General features: G+C 45.3%; 1 protein-coding gene across 1 annotated transcript in view; it reads right to left on the minus strand.

The window, feature by feature from the left end:
- Nucleotides 1–2021, minus strand: part of CACNA2D3 (calcium voltage-gated channel auxiliary subunit alpha2delta 3) — a 1043639-nt gene extending 1041618 nt beyond the window's left edge. Inside the window, exons 1-2 of the mRNA XM_038772667.1 lie at nt 1900–2021; nt 1126–1207 (exon numbers count right to left, since the gene is read on the minus strand). Coding sequence (XP_038628595.1) covers nt 1126–1207; nt 1900–2021 — 204 coding nt within the window. The remainder of the gene's footprint in view (nt 1–1125; nt 1208–1899) is intronic.
- Nucleotides 2022–18365: the final 16344 nt, after the last annotated feature.

Genomic DNA, 18365 nt, shown 5'->3' on the forward strand with positions numbered 1-18365 from the left:
ATGATCTTTAAAAGGCTTACAGTTGTATCTTCCACCCATGCTTTATTATAAGCTTTCTAGCTGATGACCAAAATTCAGTCTTTCATATCATTGTAAAAAGAGACTATTTTTTCAAACCCAGTACCATAAATAAAATGCCTATATATTCGCTAAACCGAATGTATAACACATGCAACTTTTGTGCTTCAAAAAAATATCACATTTTTAAAATTGCAAAAGTTAACATGTCAATTTATGTCATTTATAGTCATGATCAAGGAACCATCCCTGATGTCTTGCTTTGGATATCACTCTGGGCATCATGTTGTAAATCCTGTTGCCTTGTCAGGAAATTCTTTTAATCTTAACCTTTCTTTCAATTCTCATTTATCACCACTTTAAAAAATAAATAAATGATCTCAAAATGGGATTCTAATATAAGGTTGCATCTTTAAATGAGAATAGATGAAGCTTTTGATAAAGGCCTAATAATCAATTCTCCATTCTCATTATTCTTCAGAATTATGTAGACATGGGCCAATTTCTCAAGTTTGTGCACTACTTCAGCAGGTTATTACCCAGCTGTGCAGCTGAGCAGAAAGATAACCACATTCATTCCCCTTATCTGTAATGATGTAATACATCCCAGCACTGGGTTGAGATGATTGGGGAATAATGGGATTGTAAGAACTGCAGAGATGACAAACAATAGTGCAGGCTTCTTTCCCTGATACAGTGAACTGCACGCCTACAGCACAAGGTGAAAAGAATAAGAAAATATGCACTAATTCTGCCCCTTGGATGAAGTTAGCCTTTTTCACCAGGGAGCAGCTACTTCCATACTGAAATAGCAATATCAACACAGAGTGGAGAACATGCAAAGCCTCTCCGCTTTTCCAGCTTTGGCCAGGACGTGACAAGTGAGGTGCTTTGCTTTGTGTTTAAAATCAAGTGTCACCTAAAAATTACCCTTTAGTCGGGACAATCACTACCAGGGCAGTTCGGGGAGGCAGGAGGAACTGTACATAGAGCCAAGAGATCTCCGATAACTGATGCTACTCAGGCTCACATTTGTTTGGAAAACTAAATCTGCCTCCATTTTCTGTGCTTAAAAATCATTGCCTCCTGCCACAACAGAGACCTTACCTTCTGCAGAAGCTGGGAACCTGAGTACTTAGCTGCAATGGATTTGATCTCTCCTCCAAAAGCTGAGGCCCAGAGCTTCACGCTGCAAAGGAGAAAAATACAGGAAGAAATGTAATACACATGTCACAGTGCACAACACACACATGTATACACCCACGATCTGTGCTGCTGTTTTAACTGCACTCTGATGGAGCTGAGAAATTTTGCATTTATTTGAAGAGGGGTAAATAGCTCTTCTGAAACTACCAGCACAGGTATTCATTCACAAATGCCGACTCCAAGGTTCGAACAGTTCACTTGGCACGCCTGGACCCGAACGGCCTATATTCCCAATGGCCCACTGACACTTTATTTCATTTAAACTATCCAGCATCAGATTAGTCGGACGGCTTGTGACTATAAAACACCTTGCGTGTGTTGGGCAGGTAAATGACCAAAAAGTAAATGATAAGGTGGTGGGGACCCCGTGATTAAGCAGCATATTCGAGATGATTAAAGAAACCGCACCAAACTTATTGAGTAAATGTTTTTACTTTCCTTGAACACGGCATGCACCCCCTTTCCCTTCCCGGGGACGGAACTGCTACACTCTAAGCCTCTCAGAGTGACTTGGTGCGGCCGGCTAGAAGAAACGAGCAAGGAGACTATTGGTGTCCTGCACTGTCCCAACACCTGCATAACCCAAAGTTGGGCGGCAGGAAGATCCAAGCCTCAGACCCTGAGCGTGATCCTGGATCCTGGCAGGCAGGACGCACGGGAGGGAAAAGCACTTACACGGACAGGGGGATCTGCTGCTCCGAGCCGACCACATCCACCAGGGTGGTGTTCAGAAACGCTGCCCAGAACACAAAGAAGACTCCCCAGAAAACCCGCAGCAGCCTCCACATCCCGAGCATGGTGAGCTCTCCGACTCTTCACGCTGTAGAGAGAAGACCCGAGGAAGATGCTACCCACCCACCCCCCACCCCCCCCGTAGGGCTCCTCGCTTCTCTCTCCCTCCCAGCTCACTTGGGAAGAAGAAAAAAAAGGCGGGGGGGGGGGGGGCGCAAAGAGGAAGAGAGAAAAAAAATCACAGTTGCTGTCTCCTCATCCCCCCTCCCCTCTCGACAGGCCCTCGGATAATGACTGAAGAGGTCCAGAGGCGCAGCTCTAATGACTTAAAAACTAGTGTGTCCTTGGTAACGGCGAAGCGCTCCCAGTCGCCCCACTGCAGCCGCTCGCAGGTAGTTCTTTACAACTCCGCAGTTGAGCAGTGTGTGCGGGGAGTTTTCTGTCCTGACCTACAGCCGCTCCGAAGTGTCCTCGGCAGCCGAGCCGGGCTCTATCGATTGCAGCCGGGAAGGCTCGCGGTTCCTGCTCACTTTACAGCAGGTCGCGGGGTGGGAGGGGAGCGCTGCTGAACCCCAAAAGGCGGGGAAACGGGTAGGGAGACTCGGACTGTCCAAGAGGGAAGAAGGGCAAAGAGGGTGGAGGGCGGCCGGGCTCCGGAGGGACCCACAGCGTGACCGTCCGAGAAGGCCGGGGAGACCCGCGCGACGGAGGGGCCTGGCTTGGGGGGGGGGGGGAAGTAGGGGTGAACCCCCTTCAAAAGGCAGAGGGAACCCTGAGCCCCCTCTTTCTCTTCCTCCCCTTCCGCCCCTCCCGCCGCGGGAGACTTGACTAATTCCGTCAAGTGCACTGCTGCGTGACCAGCATCTGCCACCCAGCCCCGGAGACTCGGCGGAGGAAGAAGAAGAACGCAGAGGGAGGAAGAGAGGAGGAGAAAAGGAGAGGAAGAAGAGGAGGAGGAGGGGAAGAGGTGGAGAAGGAGGAGGGAAAGAGGAGGAGGAGCAAGAGAGTCAATAGCAGCAGCAGCAGCGGCGGCGGCGGCACCCTGAGGACGGGCGAGCCGGGCAGAGCGTGAAGTCCGCGGTCCAGGGAGGCTCAGCTCTGCTCCCTCCCGGGGCTCTCATCTCCTCCCCCACCGCCTCTAAGACAAAGCGGCTACGGCGGTGGCGGTGGCGGTTGCTTCCTCCTGCAACCCACAGTCATCTGGCTCCGATTCGGGATTCCACATGGAATTGAGTCATATGGAGCGAGCCTCCCCGGGCGTCGAAGCACGCTTTCTGGGGCGAGAGGCAGGTTAGGGGTGTCGGGGCCCCCCACCTTTTGCAGGCTGCTTGCTTCCCCGGAGCCGTGTGCCTGCTGCTACCGCAGCGGTGGGGCCGGGAGGCAGCGGGATATAAAGGCTTATGAATGAAAGGAAATGCAGCATAAGTACATCAATGCAGGCTAAGTGTCTAGGGCCCGGGAATAAATTATTCATTTGGGGCTGCTGGAAATCCCCCCCCACCTCCTCATTGAACACCCACCGCCCTCCCCGCGGCCCTGGAGCAAATTGGGCAGGAGGGCACAGGAGTTTCTAGGAGAGTGTAGGGGAATGCCACCTCCTCTCGCTCCAGAGATCTGGGGAAAGGGGCACGACCAGGAATCCCTTTCTCTGTTCTAGGCAGGACTCTTATTTTCCTCCCCCTTTGCTCCCCTCATCTTCCTTGATTTTGGCCCAATACTTAGGGGAGCTAAAGAGTTGAGACTTCAGTGGGAACTTTGCAATATAAACGGTAGAAATTAGATGCGATCTAAACTAGGCTGAGTCATCCTCGCCTTGTACCATAGTTCAACTCTTTGGACAAGCAGAGCCCTTGAGCCTTCTGTGTTGGCTAATTAAATCTGGTGGTGCCTTGGCCTGTTGGGGTGCTGCCGCTGCTGCCTCGGAAGAAGACAAAAAGGAAGTCGGAGAGGGAGCAGAAAGTTTTCTGGGAGCTGGATGGTTAAGGCTAAAGGAAAAAGCAGGGGTTGCAGCGGAAGGCAGAGAAAAACAAGGTTGAAGCTGGAGCAGCAGAAAGGACCCAGCAAGGCCAGGGAGGGGTTGGGGCTGGTGCAGGACAAGAGTGGAGCTAGGAGATGGGGGTGGGGCTGGGGAATAGGGATATGGGATGGAGTGCCGCTGAGGGTGGGGATTTGCATAACCAGATTAGATTGGGTACACTGCAATGCTTTTTTTTTTTTTAATGAGAATTACAACAAAATATCTTTCTGGAGCAGAACTTCCCCCAGCCCTGCCTCTTGGCAGGTAAGGAGGAGGCGGGGATGGTGGCTGGGAAAGGGGAGGCAAACGGGAGGAAAAAAGAATAGGAGGAAGGGGGAAGATTGGCTAGAGAGGGGAGAGAGAGAGAGAGAAATAGAAATGGGAAAGGCCAAGGGGAAGTGTGCAGGGCAAAGGGAGGAATGGTGAGGGAGACTAAGAAATGCAATCCTAACACAGGCTCAGGAATACCCAAACATGTACCTACCTCATAATTGACTACATCAAGAAATAGCACCTCTAGAGAAAAACCTGAAAAGTTCACTAAGGCAAGATTGTCTTCTAGCACTGAGAGTTCCAGAGAAAGGCTGAAAGCCAAGTTTCCCCATCACCCTCCCCATCATTCTCTTCTCTTCCCCTCGCCCCCAGGAGAAACTTAAAAACACTCATTTGGAGTTGGAAGAATGGAGGAAGGGGAGCGAAAGGGGAAGTTGATTTTCCAGGTGGGAGAAATTCCGGAGGCTCTTTTCCCTTTGTTCATTCATCATTCGACTCTGCCTGCAGAAGCTTATATCCCTGACATCCAGGGAGCTTTTTCCTAAGCAATGGTTTAACATAATTCATACTCTGTATTGCCAGGTGCTTACCCTACCACAGGCAGAATGTAAAGATCTGTATGGATGACTAACCAGGTATAATGAATTCCTCACTCCCATGCACATTTCCTATAAAACCATGAGAAACCTCCTCTAACTAGGGCTCCTACATAAAACCAAGGGATGGGTCGACCCAGGGACACTGTTTCTGTAATGGTTTAGCATTTGTGTTTTAATTTTATGGGCAGGGAAAAATCTCGAGTTCCAAGAATATAACTGCTTTATTTATATATTTTTTTCAAATAAAGCCCTGTTTGGTCCATCTTTTTCTAGTCAGCTTATATGATGCCATACGATTCATTTGAGTTTTAAAAATTTGGGGCATCCATCTTCAGAAGGTGGAGCAGAGAACTCTGACCTTTTTACAGCACATACATAATGCAGTCGAAGCTTGGCGGACCTTCAAAGCTCCTGGAAGATCATGATGTGATGAGATGCAATACAGTACTGCAAGGTAGCTGAAATCTTGAGCATCTGTAGCTAATGGACATATTATACCGTGTTTCAATGTTCGTTATGCACTGTGCACTTAAGCAATGCATTCTACTAAACATTTCCACTGCTTTAAAATGAAAAACAGTTCCAGTGTTATTATTCCCCATCCCAAATTTAAATAAGGCCCATAGGAAACAAAGCATCTTTACAAAGATTTTTTTTAACTTGTCAACCGGCAAAAATAAAATGTACTGACCCTTCCCACAATGACCACTTAGAGCAAATATATACCTGATAATGGTATTAGTTGCCAGAAAATGTCAGTTCCAGTGCTGTGGGTCATATTTGCAATTTTCATTAAAATTCTAATTTGTAAGCAGCCTTATTTATTTTAGTTCCTTTGAATCTATTCCTAAGGTTATGGCTGTGGATTTTGTCAAATAGCGTGGGGATGATTAATATATCTTCTTGTCCTATCCTGTCCATATTCTATTTACACCCTTCTGAACTTTTGACAATACCAATTCTTTGATACACTGATATACTGCCTTCTGATATTCTTTAATATTGCAGTTGAGGTCTCGCTTTGCAGATACATTATTGTGATTCAGCTTTAATTCCACCAAACAAAATTTCATCGAAATATTCATTTGCCCCACAACCGACAACTTCACGTTTAAGTGCCTCGCTGTTCTGATAAAAAACGTGTGTCATATAGGATTGGGGAAGAGGAGCACAGCAACTCGTTTAAAAGCGTGGAGGTGGCTACTCCTGCTCACTGTGCAGATCGGTGCAGAGGAGGACAACCTCACTTGTTCCAGCTGGAGGGAATCTTCCCCAACTGGCCGAAGAGCTGAAAGAAGAGGAGCAGCAGCAGCAGCATTAATCGATCGATCAGTCTTATTTATTGGGCGCATACCGTTTACAGAGCACTGTACTACGCATTTGGGAGTGTACAAGATACCAGAGTTGGTAGATATGTTTCCTGCACACTTCTTTCCCCTGCCTCCTCCCCTACGTTTACCTCGCTTCTACCCTGGAGCCACACTGGCACTACAACCGAGCCCCAATCCAGGGCTTCAGGCCGGGTCAGGCAGTCCTGTATTGCTTCAAGACCAAATCTGCTCCTACGCAGACACACAGGTGAAGGCTAGCCCAGCCCCTCCCCTATTATGGAGAGGAGGTGGCTAGGTTCAGCCTCAAAAATACTAATCCTAATAATTCTGGTATTTGTTAAGCACTTACTATGTGCCAAGCACTGGGATAGATACAAAATAATCAGGTTCCACAAGGGGCTCACAGTCATGGGCAGGGAATGCGTCTGTTTATTGTTACACTGTACTCTCCCAAACACTTAATACAGTGTTCTGCACATAGTAAGCACTCAATAAATACGATTAAAATAAACAGTCTAAATAGGAGGGAGAACAGGAATTGAATCCCCATTTTGCAGATGAGGGAATTGAGGCACAACGAAATTAAGTGATTTACCCAAGGTTACATCGCAGAGCCAGGATTAGAATCCAGGTTCTCTAACTCCCAAGCCCCTTGGTCTTTCCCCTAGGCTATGTTGCTTCTTTTTTTATTGCAGAAAAAAGCACCTGCATTGAAACAGTTCCAATGTAAAAGGGCGATCCAACACTTACTATTTTACCTATTCTCTGTTCTGACCGTTCTGATTTACTGCCATCCCTGAATATCTCCCAAGAGGAATATCTTGTTCCACCTAAATGGAGGTCGGGTTAAGAAAAAGAAGAAAGATCTAGGTGCTTAACGTAAGTTTTTTTTTTAAAAAAAAAGTAAAAGCCTTATTGAGAATGCTATTTTAAAACTAAAGCTATTGGAGAGATAGAACTAAAGTGTGTTTTTAATGAAACATTTATGAAGCAAATATATAGTTTGTATAAGTAGCTCTCAATTCTTGATATATCAAAATGATTACATGAAACTTGTTTTTAGACCACCTGTTTTTTAGGCAGTAAAGGTTTTTGGCAAGTGGACTTCCAATACAGCCTCTTGATCTTCTAGAATCTAAAATGCCACATTAACATTTATTTGGTCTTTTATCAGTGACCCCCCACCACCACCACCATCACCAAACCTTAAAAATAAAAATTATTAAATTTTCTTAATGGTGCCTTTCACTGGAAATAGCCAAAGAGCAAATTGCCTACCTTTGTTGAATGCAATATGTTTGGTAATGGATTTATTTTCAAATATTTTTTCCATGACACCTGCAAAATGAGATTTACTCTGGTACTTTTTAAAGATAAGTAATTAGAAAATTTTCTTCAACTCTGGATTATAGTAGAATACTTTTAAATAAGAAGAGGATACAAATGAGAAATTTGGAGGCTGTTAAATATCTCCTGTATATCACCAGAAAACTATTTTGTTTGTTTAATAAGAAAAATAAAGAGAAAAAGAGGATAAAACTACAAGCCCTTATAGAGGCTTCACTTCCTTCCAGGGTTCTTTTCCTTTAAATTCTTGATATAAATTTGTCAGTTCACCTGAGGATTAGTATCCATTACTAATGTTACCTTTTCAAAATTTAGAGCAGGCTAGTAAATAGTCTTCTTCTTTTCTCTGTAGTCCTTGCCAGAAAATAATTTATCTATACAAAGTTCAGGCCAAATTGGACACACAAAAAGGCTACCCCTCATTGTGTTGTGCTTACTGTTCATAGCATTTAGAGCTTTTTTTCTCTTTCATTGCATCATTGGTCAGCATGCTGCCTATATAGCAAAATTATGTCACAGCTTTTTGCTCTGTATTACAAATATGAATTTTTGGTTATGCATTTGGCTTCCGTGATGTAGGCTTCAGTTTTATTTAGCTGAGGATGCCCTTGTATGAGCCATTCTCCATTGCTAATGGAGTAAACTAAAGGAGGGATATTATTGGTCCTGGTCCTGTTCAACTTGTTCTATGCAGCCATGCTGAAGGATGGAGCGACTTAGCGATTTAGAGAAGCAGCATGGCTCAGTGGAAAGAGTATGGGCTTGGGAGTCAGAGGTCATGGGTTCTAATCCCGAATCCACTACTTGTCTGCTGTTTGACTTTGGGCAAGTCACTTAACTTCCCTGTGCCTCAGTTACCTCATCTGTAGAATGGGGATTAAGACTGTGAGCCCCACGTGCAACAACCTAATCACCTTGTATCCACCCAAGCGCTTAGAACACTGCTTCGCACATACTAAGCACTTAACAAATACCATCATTATCATTATTATTATTATTATTATTAAGTGCTAAAGAATACACTTTCAAAACTCCTTCATTTTCTCATTATCCAAACTCCTGGAAGCAGTCATTCAAAAATTACTGTATGTAGATGACTATACCCTAGAAGCCCACACCAGGGAAAATACTAAATTAATTGTAAACCATTTCACTTAATGAGCTAGGTACTACAGTTAGACAATAAATCTAATTGAATGAATGCATTTCCTCTAGCTGCATTTACCAGGTCTTAAAATCAGAAGAAGTACTATGGTAAAGAACTGAGAACAGTTGAGTAATTTCAAAGTGCGTGACCCGAGGAAATCTAAATATTAAGATAATGTTAAAAATATAGATGTTTTCTCATTTGATTAATTAATTAATTCATTCATTCAATCATTTATTGAGTGCTTACTGTGTGCAGAGCACTGTACTAAGCACTTGGGAAGTACAAGTCAGCAACATATAGAGATGGTCTCTACCCAACAACGGGCTCACTCTACACAGTTTTGAATCCAAATGTCACTTGTTCCATAGTAGCATAGCATATTACAAAAGGGTACTCTAAGTGACCAAATCAGAAAAACCACTGTGCTTGTAAATTGATTCCCATAAACCTCATTTGTGGGGAATAGTTTACAAAGAAAAAGAACCCAATCTCCTAGTGGTGAGAAAGAGGTAACTAGTAAAACAGAAAACCTCGCTGAAAAAACCTTGTTCTTTGGAGTCTATAATGAGATGATAATAGTATTTAAATCACCCTTGCTTATTAAAAATACTAGATTAGGCAGTCAAATCTATTCCTGTTACAACCATTACATATACTCAAGTACTTTAAAAAAATCTCACATAATTTTATTTCTGAGTTTAGATTTTCTTCCTAATAAAGGGCATGTCTTATACATTGACCCTTATTACATTAGGTGAGTCGTGTCAGAGTTGAATATGTCTTGCCTGTCATAGTCCCCATCATCAGCAGATTAAAGTAGGACCACATGTAGATGTGATTGTATTCAAACCATGTTAAGCTACTGTGCTTGAAAGGGACCTAGAGTTAGTTTCCAGGTTCACTGGAAAATTCTTTCAAATTCAACGCACTTTGAGCACCATGCAAATACTATATAGGCAGAGGACATACTCATTGTTATGAACCCCTTTACACACTGTTAATGAGTTGAAAGAATAATGATGTTCTCCACCAGCATTCTCCACACCTTCAGTCACAGCTTTTCACTGGAAACACAGATAGGAGAACTATCACCAGACTACAGATCTCCCCATCTTCAAAATCCTTCTAAAATTCCTTCTCCAGGAAATATTTCCTAAATAATATTCTTCTCCCCTTGTCATATCCTTCCAACTCTCATCTCCAAACCTAAGAAGTCACTTGTATTCCTAAAGCATATATCAATTTATGCAATCTACTATTTAAGTACTTCTTTATCTTTCCATTCTTTTGTTCTAATCAGCTGTATCTCTTTTTCTTCTTACTTGCAAATACCTTGTGTCTTTCTGACTCCCTTCTCTCTCCCTTGTTAGGTTGTAAATTCCTTGAAGTCAGAGATCATGTCTTTCACCTCTATTGTTGTCTCCCAGGAGCTCAGTACAGCGCATTATCTGCACTCAGCAATAATGTGGAGATGATGGAGTCTCCCGCTAAGAATAGCAGATGTGCCTTCAGGACCAAACACTGGTGCAAAGGAATAACATGATTGGTTTATTCGGCTCGCCTTTCTCACCGCTACCAGTCATGTTCTCTCTGGGGCAATGAGTGAGTAGTTCAGCACATTGCCAAGTGTACACAGTGACTTCTCACATACAGAACCCGTTTATGGCTGAAATGACCACAGCATGTTTCCAATGTTGTAGTCATTGCTGTACACCTTAGCTAGTTATTTTTGAGGATTCTTGCTGGGCCTGTCCACCTTGCAGAATACTATAGATGGTTCTTTGGTCAGAAACCTTCACCATCAATGACATAGTTCCAGGAGCTGGATATGGTTCTAGTAACAGAATTAAGTGATGTTATTCTAGAAATGATGTATTATACATTATTTATATTAATGTTTGTCTCCCGCTCCAGACTGTAAGCTCACTGTGGGCGGGGAATGTGCCTACCAACTCTGTTGTATGAGAAGCAGCATGGTGTAGTGGATAGAGCCTGGGTCTGGGAGTGAGAAGGTTCCATGGGTTCTAATCCCAGCTCTTCCACTTGTCTGCTGGGTGACCTTGGGCAAGTCACTTCACTTCTCTATACCTCAATTACCTCATCTGTAAAATGGGAATTGAGACTATGAGCCCCATGAGGGACAGGGACTGTGTCCAACCCAATTTACTTGTATCTACCTCAGCTTTTAGTACAGTGCCTGGCACATAGTAAGCACTTAACAAATACCACAATTATTATTACTCTTCTGAGTGCTTAGTGTAGTGCTCTGCACATAGTAAGCACTCAATGAATATCATCGATTAATTGATTGATTGACTAAATAGGTGGCTACGACCATGACAGTTGCAAACTACTGGACATTCATTCAATTTTCCTTATTCATTCAATTGTATTTATTGAGTAGTTTTGTGCAGAGCACTGTACTTGGGAGAGTACAATACAACAATAAACAGACACATTCCCTGCCCACAGCAAGCTTACAGTCTGGAGGGAGGGAAACATATTAATAGAAATAAGTTACAGATATGTACATAAGTGTTGTGGGGCTGGGGTGGGGGGAGAACAAAGAGAACAAGTCAGGGCAAAGGAGAAAGGAGTGGGACAAGACAAAATGGAGGTCTTATTCAGGGAAGGCCTCCTGAAGGAGATGTGCCTTCATTAAGGCTTTGAAATAGGGGAGAGTAATCGTCTGTCAGATATGAAGAGGGAGGGCATTCTGGACCAGAGGCAAGGTGTGGGTGAGACATCAGTGGTGAAATAGATGAGATTGATGCACTATGAGAAGAATAACATTAGAGAAGCAAAGTGTGTGGGCTGGTTTGTAGTAGGAGAGTAGCAAGGTGAGGTAGGAGGGGGCAAAATGATGGACTGCTTTAATGCCCAGAGTGAGGAGTTTCTGTTTGATGCTGAGGTTGATGGGCAACCACTGGGGATTTTTGAGGACTGGGGTGACATGTCCTGAACGTTTCTGTAGAAAAAAAAAATGTTATATTTTGTGCTATATCTGTGTTTTTATTATTTTTCCCCTTATGTGACTGTTACCAACCCCTTGCTCCATTTTATTCTTAGATTGTGAGGCCCCCAGGAGACCAGGGGCAATATCTAATTTCATCCATTTATTTTTCCCAATGCATTGTACAATGCTTTGCACCCAATAGGTGATTAATAAATACTGTCACTACTACTCGCATTAAGCCCTTGTAGCTGGTAAAAAAAAAAAAATTGCTGTGTGTAGGGTTTCCTGGGGAGAAGGCTGAATACCTTTGTTTCTAAAATAAGTCCTATTGAAGTAGGCCACACAGGAGCTCGTTGTGGGCAGGGATATGCCTGTTATACTGTTGTACTGTACTCTCCCAAGCGCTTAGTACAGTGCTCTGCACACCGTAAGCCATCAATAAATACGATTGACTGATATTAACTGTCCAATCCCTGAAGAGACAGCAGCGGCACCCTCAGTGTTAGAACAGCCCTATCTAAAAATACATTGGTCATCTTCAAAGTCTAAGCAGAGGTGTCTTGTAGAACATTTCATCATCCAAGCGTGGGACTTAAAAGATGTAGGCATTTCCACAGTCAGGTGAGATACCAAGTGATGAACTGACCATCCGCTCCTATGCTCCAAATGAGAAGCAATACAACCGATGCATTGAAAAGTGTCAGATGGCAAGAAAACAACAGTGATCTGAACCATTTTTGTAGCACTCAGAAGCTTTGTGTAGTGCTCTGCGCAAAATAGGCATTCAATAAATACCATTGATTGATTTCTTTAAGCATAAAAAATGTAAGGGTGCATCCAAGGTTCCAAATTTTGAGGGCATTATTACCTATAAGCCATGGAAAATGGTAAAGGACTCGGATCTGGTGGCATTCCCGCAGATCTCTTCAAGCAGGGAGGGAACTGAATGCTCCGACATCTGCACTGGCTTGTTCTCAACATTTGGAACACTGAAGAAATGCCCCCGGACTTCAGAGATGCCACCAGGATCACTGTCGTCCTGAAGAAAGGGAGGAGGCAGCTCTGTGGTAACGGCAGTGGAGTCACCCTGTTTTCCATTGCCGATAAGATTCTAACCAAAGTCCTCATCAGACTATTTAAAGAATATAGTGGTATTTAGACCTGAATCACTTGGTGGCTTCATAGCAAAATGGAGGAGAGCAGATCTAATCAATGCAAAATGACTGATATAGGAAATCTATAGGGAACACCCCAAGATATTAAGATAGAAGTAAGCAGCGTGGCTTAGTGGAAAGGGCACGGGCTTGGGAGTCAGAGGTTGTGGGTTTTAATCCCACCGCTGTCACTTGTCACTTGTGTGACTTTGGGGAAGTCCCTTAACTTCTCTATGCCTCAGTTACCTCATCTGTAAAAGGGGGATGAAGCCTGTGAGCCCCACGTGGGACAACCTGATTACCATTTATCTACCCCCAGTGCTTAGAACAGTGCTTGGCACATAGTAAGCACTTAAATACCATTATTATTAAAGTATTTGACATCATCAGAAGACCCAGACCCTGGTAATTATGAAACAAATGTGGTGGGATACCCTGAGAAGCTCATTAGGCCATTCCATGATAGCTTTGCTGACCAAATTAGAGTTGAGGTGCCCTGTCTGACCTTATCCCATCACCATTCATTCATTCATTCATTCAATCGTAGGACAATGACTCCCTAAGGAGCGCTCGCCCATTCACTCCGGACAGACACTTTAATGACTCGCTTATTGCAGCTCGGAATTCGTGGATTTCCCCTAGCAGGGAGCTGCTAATTTGACACCTACTAGAGGAATTTGCCACAGCCCACTGGGTCTACAGATCAGCTGCTGCAGTTCAGGATTTTCTTTCTCATATATGCCTCAGTCCCCTCCCACTGGTCTCCCCTCCCCCCAGCACCCTTCTTCATCCACCCTGCCAACACACCAGCTCTCCTCAGTGCACTCTCATCCAACGCCCCCCCACCGCCCCATCCCTGTCATCCTGTCCCAGCGTCACCTCTCGTCCCCCTCCCTCCTCACTGGTATTCATTCATTCATTCAATCGTATTTATTGAGCACTTACTGTGTGAAGAGCACTGTACTAAGCGCTTGGAAAGTACAATTCAGCAACAAAGGTAATCCCTACCCAACAACGGGCTCACAGTCTAGAAGGTGGGAGACAAGCAACAAAACAAAACAAGTAAACAGGCATCAATAGCATCAATATAAATAAATAGAATTATAGATATATACACATCGTCAATAAAATAAATAGAATATCAAATATGCACATATATACACAAGTGCTGTGGGGCGGGATGGAGGAGCAGAGGAAAAGGTTGCTCAGTCTGGGAAGGCCTCCTGGAGGAGGTGGGCTTTCAGTAGGGCTTTGAAGGGGGGAAGTGTGCTAGTTTGGCGGATGCGAGGAGGGAGGGCATTCCAGGCTAGAGGTAGGACGTGGGCCAGGGGTCGATGGCGGGAAAGGCAAGAATGAGACAAGCTCACCCCTATTCAACTCCTTCCTACTGTTCTCAACCCCCCCACCCCCGCCGCTCCACCATGGGGAAGCTTCCCTTCATTATTGACCTGTTCCTGACCCAATCACTCCTCCTCCTCTCCATCACTGAAACCTGGCTCTCCCCAGACTACACAGTCTCCCCTGCTACTCTCTTCAGAGGGGGCCTCATCTTCTCCCACTACCCCAGGCTCACTGGGAAAGGAGGAGGTATTGGCTTCCTTCATGTGCCCCACTGATGCTTTAACACCATTCCACCCCTCTCCCCATCTCTTTCTTTCCCTTCCCTCGAAGCCCATATGAACTGCCTCTACAACCCACTCCAGATTCTGGTAGCGGTCCACCTACCGCCACCAGGTCCCACCTCCAACTTCTTTATCCATTTTGATGCCTTTCTCGTGTTCTTTTTCTCTTTCTCCATGCTTAAATTGATTCTTCGGGACTTCAATATCCACATAGATGTTCCTGATGATCCTTCCACTGCCCACCTTCCATCACTCCTCAACTCACTAACTTCCTGCTCCACCTCACCTCACCCACTCACCAACCTGGACACACAGTCGATCTCATCATCTCTAGCCACTGCACAATCTCTACCCTCACCAACTCTGAAATCCCACTATCTGATCACAACCTCCTCACCTGCCTTCTCTCACACAACTCCTTCCCGTAAATCTATACCTTTCCCCCACAAAGGCGTCCTATCTTTTGACCCCATCCAATTTTCTCAACTTATCATGCTCCATTTAGCCTCCATACACAAACTACCACCCCTGATGACCAAAATGACGCTCTCATCACTACCCTCAACTCACTCTCTCCCCTATCCTTTCGTCGATCTCATACCACTAACCCACAGCCCTGGATCACCTTCAGAGCCCACCTCCTTCGCTCTTCTGCCTGAGCTGCAGAGCGCTGCTGGTGGAAATCTAGACATCAGGCTGACTTCGTCCACTTCAGCTTTATCCTTGCATACTTTAACTCTACTCTCTCCTCTGCCCATCAAAATTATTTCTCCATCCTTATTGACACCCATGCCCATCACCCTCACCAGTTGTTCCAGGTGTTTAATTTCCTCCTCAAACCCACTGTCCCCCATCCCTTGCTGCCAATGACCTGACCACCTACTTTCTTAAGAAAATTGACATTAAAAGGCATGATCTGCCTAAAATCTCCCCTGCCCCTCCCAAGTCCCTTCCCCCCGTTACTTCTTCAACTCTCCCATCTTTCCCAGCAGTATCTCTAGAGATTTCCTACTTTCTTTCAAAATCTACCCCCTCCACCTGTGCATCCAACTCCATTTCTTCGCAAAATTACAACACTTGCCCCCTCCCTTCTTCTCCCCTTAAGAGACATCTTCAACTGTCCATTCTCCAGTGGCTTCTTTCCAACTGCTTTCAAACATGCTCATATCTCCCTTACCATAAAAAACCCTCCTTTGACCCCAAGGAATCCCTCCAGTTATTGCCCCATCTCCCTCCTACCATTCCTCTCCAAACTCCTTGAACGAGTTGTTTGTTTACACCCGCTGTCTCAAGTTCCTCTCCTCCAATTCTCTTCTTGTCCACTTCCAATCAGGCTTCCATCTCCTTCACTCCATAGAAACCGCCATCTCAAAGGTCACCAATGATCTCCTTCTTGCCAAATCCAATGGCCTTCACTCCATCCTAATCCTCCTCGACCACTCAGCTGTCTTCACCACTGTCAACTACCTTCTTCTCCTGAAAAAATTATCCAATAAGCACTTAATACAGTGCTCTGCACACAGTAAGCACTCAATAAATATGATTGAATAAATGAATGAATGAACCTCAGCTTCACTGACACTCTCCTCTCCTGGTTCTCCTCCTCTCTGGCTACTCATTCTCATTCTCCCCCTCTGCTTCCCACCTCCTAATTGTGGGGGACCCTCCAGTTTCAGTTCTGGATTCCCTTCTATTCTCCATCTACACCCACTCCCTTGGAGTACTCATTCACTCACATGGTCTCAACTATCACTCTTATGTGGATGATACCCAAATCTATACCTCCAACCCTGATCCCTTTCCCTCTCTGCAGTCTCGCATTTCCTCCTGGCTTCAAGACATCTCTACTTGGATGTCCTCCCGTCACCTCAAACTTAACATGTCAAAAAACAGTTCTTAGCTTCCCACCCAAACCCTGTCCTCCCCCAGATTTTCACCACCATCCTTCCTGTCTCACAAGCCCATAACCTTGGCATTATCTTTGACTCCTCTCTCTCATTAAACCCAAATATTCAATCCATCACTAAATCCTGTTGGTTACACCTTCACAATATTGCTAAAATCTGTCCTTTCCTCTCCATCCAAACTGCTTCATTCTCAGTTTCTTTTGCAGGCTCCTCCTCCCCCTCCCATCCCCTTACTGTGGGGGTTCCCCAAGGTTCAGTGCTTGGTCCCCCTCTGTTCTCGATCTACACTCACTCCCTTGGTGACCTCATTCGCTCCCATGGCTTCAACTATCATCTCTACGCTGATGACACCCAGATCTACATCTCTGCCCCTGCTCTCTCCCCCTCTCTCCAGGCTCGCATCTCCTCCTGCCTTCAGGACATCTCCGTCTGGATGTCTGCCCGCCACCTAAAACTCAACATGTCCAAGACTGAACTCCTTGTCTTCCCTCCCAAACCTTGCCCTCTCCCTGACTTTCCCATCTCTGTTGACGGCATTACCACCTTCCCGTCTCACAAGCCCACAACCTTGGTGTCATCCTCGACTCCACTCTCTCATTCACCCCTCACATCCAAGCCATCACCAAAACCTGCCGGTCTCAGCTCCGCAACATTGCCAAGATCCAATTGCCAAGATCCATTGCCAAGAAACAGCGTGGCTCAGTGGAAAGAGCCCGGGCTTTGGAGTCAGAGGTCATGGGTTCGAATCCCAGCTCCACCACAAGTCTGCTGTGTGACCTTGGGCAAGTCACTTCACTTCTCTGAGCATCAGTTTCCTCATCTGTAAAAATGGGGATTAAGACTGTGAGCCCCCCGTGGGACAACTTGATCCCATTGTATCCCCCCCAGCGCTTAGAACAGTGCTTTGCACATAGTAAGCCCTTAACAAATGCCATCATTATTATTAAGATCCGCCCTTTCCTCTCCATCCATACCGCTACCCTGCTCGTTCAAGCTCTCATCCTATCCCATCTGGACTACTGCATCAGCCTTCTCTCTGATCTCCCATCCTCGTGTCTCTCCCCAATTCAATCCATACTTCATGCTGCTGCCCGGATTGTCTTAGTCCAGAAATGCTCTGGGCGTGTTACTCCCCTCCTCAAAAATCTCCAGTGGCTACCAATCAATCTATACATCAGGCAGAAACTCCTCACCCTTGGCTTCAAGGCTCTCCATCACCTCGCCCCCTCCTACCTCACCTCCCTTCTCTCCTTCTACAGCCCACCCCACACCCTCCGCTCCTCTGCCACTAATCTCCTCACAGTGCCTCGTTCTCGCCTGTCCCGCAGTCGACCCCAGGCCCACATCATCCCCCGGGCCTGGAATGCCCTCCCTCTGCCCATCCGCCAAGCTAGCTCTCTTCCTCCCTTCAAGGCCCTACTGAGAGCTCACCTCCTCCAGGAGGCCTTCCCAGACTGAGCTCCTTCCTTCCTCCCCCCTTGCCCCCCTCTCCATCCCCCCATCTTACCTCCTTCCCTTCCCCACAGCACCTGTATATATGTATATATGTTTGTACATATTTATTACTCTATTTATTTATTTTACTTGTACATATCTATTCTATTTATTTTATTTTGCTAGTATGTTTGGTTTTGTTCTCTGTCTCCCCCTTTTAATAATAATGGCATTTATTAAGCGCTTACTATGTGCAAAGCACTGTTCTAAGCACAGGGGAGGTTACAAGGTGATCAGGTTGTCCCACGGGGGGCTCACAGTCTGCATCCCCATTTTACAGATGAGGGAACTGAGGCCCAGAGAAGTGAAGTGACTTGCCCAAAGTCACACAGCTGACAGATGGCGGAGCCAGAATTTGAACCCATGACCTCTGACTCCAAAGCCCGGGCTCTTCCCACTGAGCCACGCAGCCCACTGTTGGGTAGGGACTGTCTCTATATGTTGCCAACTTGTACTTTCCAAGCGCTTAGTACAGTGATCTGCATGCAGTAAGCACTCAATAAATACGATTGATTGATTGATTGCTACCACTTTAATCCAAACACTTATCCTATCCAGA

Source organism: Tachyglossus aculeatus, chromosome X1 (genome assembly GCF_015852505.1).
Source record: "Tachyglossus aculeatus isolate mTacAcu1 chromosome X1, mTacAcu1.pri, whole genome shotgun sequence".
In the NCBI taxonomy this organism is placed as follows: domain Eukaryota; kingdom Metazoa; phylum Chordata; class Mammalia; order Monotremata; family Tachyglossidae; genus Tachyglossus; species Tachyglossus aculeatus.